Below are 6,014 nucleotides of genomic sequence, written 5' to 3'. Positions count from 1 at the left end.
TGGGATTAAAAAAAATTACATTAGAGGGAAACTCTAAAATATAAGATTTATTTAAAGTATTTGAAATAATCCAACACAAAAGTCACAAGATATGAAAAAATCCATACAATAATCACCTCCTCCCTGATTCCATTTCATCCAGCGTTGAGCTCAGACGTCTATTCAAAGAAAATGCCTCATTTTCATTTTGTCCTGTCTGTTGATTCACGACCTGAATCCCCATAGCCGGCACATTAAGCGCATCCATTTGATGCACCGTGTTTGTATTGGTACTTGACTCCTCCAACGCTCGGAAATATGCATAAGGGCCCCATCCTGAAACCAAAATATTAGCTCAAAATAGTAAAGGCAGAAAACTAACTAATGGCAGTCTGAAAGCAAGAGCCGAACCATTGAAACAGCGAACAGAAAACTTTTCATATGATGGTTAAGCTCCCGAGTGAAATTTGGCATTTGCCAAAGTCCATTTTAAAAGCAGACTAAAAAACTTCAAAGAATGGTTTACTTGTTGCAAGTTTAGTGATGAATTCATAATCACTGAACCATGAGAAGTAGACTCGGTAAAATATTTATACAAATATAATGTAGTTCTCTAACTTCTGAAATGTGCAGAGAGTTGATTTTAGCTGAAAATATCAGTTCCCAGTCCACAGGACAAAAGTAACAACATTATATAGAGCATTTGAAATTCCATTGAGTTCTTCAGAGAACAAAAGAGAAAAGGATGAATACCATCGTCCTCATAAGGGGGTGGGAAAAATTGCCGATAGCAAAACCCTGCCACAACTAGACCTGCAAGGGATGAGCCATATCAAGCTGCTGAATCATGCAGAAAATGCAATTCCAATTTCATTTTCTCCACAAGTGATATTACCTAGAACACCTCCGGCAAATACGTCTTGCCAATGGTGCCAGTAGTCATCAACCCGTGAGATGCCAACAAGGGATGCAACAAGCAGTGGAAGAATAACAATGCATAGTTTTGCCACATGCCCTTTGCGATCAAATACTTCAATTTTTCCAGACAGGTATAATGACAGAAAACCTAAACCTGCAAATGACCCTAAGGAGCAAAATCCCAAACTATATCAGATCAGTCGATCCATGCACTGCTTTTAAAGATTTCGTTAACTTTGACAACATAGTATAATTTTCAAACTTCATAATTCGAGTCTCTTCAGAAACTGTCTGCTTGGTTCAAAATAGAAATATGGAAAAGGTAGAGCTAAATTTACAAGCACGAGATCATCGAAGGTTTTATAGACTAGTATTTCAAGAACACTTTCTTGCCTTCTTAAGCCGACTTGGTTTAATAATTATATTGTTTGTTCTTTCAGGTGTAAAATAGTATGGATTCCCTTAATTTCTCATATCAATTCACCAAAAACCATAAAAGCCTGTAGGAGGAAGTGTTGCTTACATGAAGCATGACCGCTTGGGAAACTCTTGTGTCCTTCCTTGATGTCACTATCTTTACCATGACATACCACGTCTCCCAATTGATTGTAGAGCTAGAAAAAGGAAAAAGCATACAGAGATCAACAGCGAAGAGAGCTTTGGAGCAGATTCTCATACTTCCATAAATGACATAATGGATATTCGGTCAAGAAACAAATCTAAACAATGAAATGTTTGAAGTCCAGCAATGACCCAGGTAATTGCAAGAGTTTAAATGTCTAGCGCGCCCGGCCCCCCCCCCAACCCCACCCCAAACACTCTCCTTCCCTTCCCTTTTTCTTCCCATTAAAAGTAGGTAAATGTAGGGAGCCAGCCCAAACAATTAGAGCGTGCCTTGTTCAATTCCTTGAGAAAGTGTGATTAAACTGATTTTTGCGAGTGACACAGAACACTAACCGAGTTAAGGAAAACCTGGACACATATAATAACAACAAAGATGCGAAGCATTTGGAGGAAAACGGAAACTGGGGGCATACTTCATTTCCATCAGGAAAGCAGCGATAAAAGAAGTCTGGTCGAGGCCTACCAACTGCATTCTTTATTGCATCCGTAATAACCCCAGTAATCAGCACAGCAAATAAAAGTCCTGCACTTCAACAGATATGTTAGTCATTCCATTAACATGTATACTGAAAAAAGAAGAAGTTATAGTTAAATACCGACTGCAAAATAAGATTACCAAGAATGCTGTGGTGCAGATCGTAGACATTTCTCCTACGAAAGTAAAAGAAAAGGAAAATGGCGATAGGCAACAAAACAGCATACATCTGATCATAGAAAGAAAAAGAATCCGTTATCTATTTTAGCTTCCAGCAAATAAACAAAGCTAAGTTAGAACGTTGCATTTTGTAGTAGCACCACCTAAAGGGAAAAATTTAGATTTTCCAAAAATTATAATTACAATAGAAACTGTCCCTTTCCAGACAGCATACTGTCACCAATGTAGAATCCTTCAATAAAATTGCAGAAACATTTATCGCAGAGTAACTGAAAACAGAGTACAATTGTCGAAATGCTCTAAGGCAGTAAATGAAAATTAAACTAACAACAATTTATCCCTAATATAAAGGAAGAAGAACAATGAGAAGTACTTACAGGAACAGCCCATATGGGAACTGTGTTGTCTTTCAAGGGATATTTGAGGTCTGTCATCATATCCTTTCCCACAAAACGATAAAACGGATGAATGATATTCAAAACTAATTCTATCCCTGCAAGAAGCAGCAATATAAGCCAATCATGCCTGTGATCCCTAGCAAGTGCCGCACCATGAGATTTGATGGTGTGCGCCCCAAGCTCCACCTCTTCCGTTCTTCGCTGCTGCGACATACACAAATCACCAAACTAGCTAGTGATAATTTCTTTTGCATAATGATTCACTGCCCTAAAATTAAAGAAAGCACAAATTTCCATCGATGAAAGATGAAAACGGAACTTTGTCTTAAAGCACGTGTTTCATCTCATCTTCCGTGTGTAAGAAATTAACTAAACTGATCATAAATGATAAAAATCACATGAAACAAACTATAGTTTGCCGGAAAAGATCCATTTAAAGCTTTCTGCAAGCAATATTGGCATCAAACTGTAGATCAAGTTAACTTACACTCAGAACTAGATAACCTGTTTTATGCACCTTTAATTATTCAGAAATAGAGATTAGATGACAACCATAACAAAAGTAACTTACAAACCTGAAAGATACTGCGGAAATTCCAAAAGGAACAAAGCGATGCTACCCTCCACGCCATGAACAAACAAACGCAAGAATTTACAGGCCACAGTTGTGGAAATTCTAACAATAAATGTTGTATCTAATATGATCTTAAATTGACCAGAAGAAAATGAGTGATTGCAGAGATAAGATGAGGCAGTGCTGAAAGTTGCTCTGTTTCCTGAAGAGATTAGAAGGGTAACTACCACAGAACACAACAGTTTTCTGAGAGGAAGAGAAGACAGTTTGAAATTATCCGATTTGCCGCCGGACGGCTTCATTGCTTGGCTCGCCGTTGTTATTTCTCATAATTTTTTTTTTTAAATATCACTCTCAATTTCAAATATTTAATTTTTTCATATAATCATTATTTAATTATTATAACTGTCTCAAAATTTTAAATAAAATATAAAAATTAATACTACTTTTCTAAATTTTAAAATAAAAATTATATTCAAATAATTTTTTAATTTTATAATATTTTTATTAGAGCAATATTATGTACAGTTATAATGCAGGTATTGGTAGTTTTATCTTTAAAATTTTTTAAAATTACTAAAATATTCCTCTTAAATTGATATATTTTTTTTAAATAAAAGACATGTACATGCAATTTCCACTAATAGAATTTCTCTTTTTATTAATTTTTTCTCACTCATTTATCAAAATCTAATAAATTATTTTAATTTAAATTATTTCACTACTATTTACAGAATTCTCATCTTATCTATTACCTAAACATGCCCTAAAAGGTTAAGGTGGGAGACCAATATTACTCTCTCTCAACTTGTTTGATTGAATTGGATGATCTAATTTTTTTAAAATGATAATACTCGTGGAGAATTTTCAAGATGTATGAATTCCACGCTGACTATTAAAAAAAAAAAATCTCTAATCAATTTGATTAGAGGGTTTCAAATTTTTTTAATACATGCAAATATAGATCATTAAAGCGAAGAAAAGATAGACATATACAAAGGTCTAGATTGGTAGACGGACAAATCAGAATTGAATTCAAGTGTGAGGCGGCAACGAAATGGTCCATTACAGAAAATGCTCCCGTGTGTTGCAGAAGACTATGGAATTGAGAGGTAGTTGAACAGTTAGTTGTCATTATTTATGGAAAAAAATGTGGTTTTAATCTTTGAAGGAGATGTCCATTTTACAGAGAGTTAGGAGTCCAGCAGGCTGTTTATGAAAGGGAATGCCCAATTGAAGATATCAAGCTTGTGCTGAGTTCTATACACAAATTTATTGGCTTAATGTAATACGTCGTATACACTTTACAATAAAAACAACATTTTTAATCATGTCTGCATGTAAATTTTCTTGTGTAAAAGTCTCGTAATTGAAATATTAGATCGATGGATGGAAAAGTACACATAAGCCAAAACTATTTTTTGTAATGGTCAGGTGGCGATTGAGTTGGTCGGTTTGGTGACCTGACCAGAAGTGTAAGACATGTTGCCTTTCTTTCTAGCTTGAAGTGTCCATTGGGGTGGGTGGGGGCCTACCATTGGAATTGAAAATCAAATTAGTCATCTGAAACGACAGTGCTGATGCATGTAAATCCATATCCAACGCGTTATGATTGAACCCTTTTTAGCCAACTTATTAATTAAAAAACATCAACAATTACAGAGTCGTTTTGAGTATGATTCACATTTTTCTATGGCACTTTTACATGCATGCTAGTGCCATTTTACCATCCTAATCAACAACTTAATTTACAATCAGCATTCATAACATGATTCAAAACCAAAATTACTCTCATTACTTATCAACAAAATGTTCTAAAAGTGGAGTGAAGTGATGTATGTAGTTGATGCATCCTAATCAACCAATAGAATTAGGTCATATTTGGATAGTGAAAGTGTTTCATTTCATCTCATCTCATTTCATTTTATCATTACAATTTTTCTAAATTTCTAAATAAAATATAATAAACAATTCAACTTTTTCAAATCTCAAAACAATAATAATATTACAAAATAATATTTTATTCAACTTTCAATTTTTATCTGAACTCATCTTATCTCAACTCACTATCTAAACGGGATCTTAAACCTTATTCCAACATGATCCGATCAATTCGATCTAGCACTTGCAATCTATTTGCATTGTTAAACTCTTTGACAACATGAAAAACGACACGAATATTTATTAGATAATTTCTAAATATAGATATGTGGTACCCTCATTTTATATTTATTTGTTATATGTTTTATGATATTAATCTATGGAATTCTTTACGAGAGTATTAATAGTAAAATGTGTAAGAGTTTATTAAAACTCCATGTCTCATACACCCATATCCTAATAGGTTTAGATTAGTTTAAATATAATGACTTAATTAATGAATCACAGTGGGACAAGAATACCCATAGATTTAGTCATAATGAAACATGAATGTCTCTAGATTTCTTAATGGCTATAAACTATAAATAGCATTGAGGGGTTAAAACTCAAGAGTTATCACTTACAACATAATTTTTGCCTCTAGCCTTCGGAGAGACACGTGGAGATAAAATTGTTAGGATAATCATTCTCTCATAATCAGGTCAAATTCTCTATTAAATTGTGATTGAGAGAGGTATGTTTTTTAACTGTTATTATTGTATTATCGTTAATTATAGAAAATCAAAGATCCAATTATTAATATTTTATGTTAAAATATTTACAAAATGGAGCATTCTTATGCCACTTTGTGAGAGCATTCTTGTGTCACTTTCTTATTAATTTGTCTTCTCCATTACATGCATTGAGAAAAACATTGCATGCATAATCTCCGGGTTACAATTTTCTCTTCCTTTTGGTGCTAGTAATTTTGCATATAAAATATATA

The 6,014-nt window shown here is 33.8% G+C and overlaps 1 protein-coding gene across 3 annotated transcripts; it reads right to left on the bottom strand.

Annotated features, from left to right (window-relative positions):
* LOC122309301 (lipid phosphate phosphatase 2-like) lies at positions 1-3,496 on the bottom strand. Of its 3 annotated transcripts, none has more exons than XM_043122730.1 (8): positions 3,150-3,496; positions 2,554-2,778; positions 2,138-2,225; positions 1,935-2,044; positions 1,421-1,511; positions 875-1,051; positions 733-792; positions 1-315 (listed from the first exon to the last, which is right to left on the bottom strand). In XM_043122730.1, exons 1-8 carry the CDS (start codon positions 3,204-3,206, stop codon positions 113-115), a joined length of 1,011 nt encoding a protein of 336 aa, XP_042978664.1. In that variant the 5' UTR covers positions 3,207-3,496; the 3' UTR covers positions 1-112. The 3 variants fall into 3 exon arrangements, with proteins under 3 accessions (XP_042978664.1, XP_042978663.1, XP_042978662.1); XM_043122729.1 differs by having other exon boundaries at positions 875-1,063; positions 2,554-2,775; XM_043122728.1 differs by having other exon boundaries at positions 875-1,063; positions 3,150-3,494.
* Between the last annotated feature and the right edge of the window lie 2,518 nt (positions 3,497-6,014).

The sequence above is a fragment of the Carya illinoinensis genome, chromosome 5, assembly GCF_018687715.1.
Source record: "Carya illinoinensis cultivar Pawnee chromosome 5, C.illinoinensisPawnee_v1, whole genome shotgun sequence".
NCBI lineage: Eukaryota > Viridiplantae > Streptophyta > Magnoliopsida > Fagales > Juglandaceae > Carya > Carya illinoinensis.
Note: the sequence above shows the minus strand (reverse complement) of the source record. Positions and strands in the feature narration are given on the sequence as shown.

What these genes read in the sequence shown, in the direction of transcription:
- LOC122309301 (XM_043122728.1), bottom strand. Translation starts at nt 3,206, where the DNA reads ATGGCGTGGAGGGTAGCATCGCTTTGTTCCTTTTGGAATTTCCGCAGT. An exon ending in TTCCCATATGGGCTGTTCCT is followed by an intron (nt 2,226 to 2,553) that starts GTAAGTACTTCT and finishes TTCTATGATCAG; the next exon opens with ATGTATGCTGTTTTGTTGCC. An exon ending in ATTTGCCGGAGGTGTTCTAG is followed by an intron (nt 793 to 874) that starts GTAATATCACTT and finishes CATCCCTTGCAG; the next exon opens with GTCTAGTTGTGGCAGGGTTT.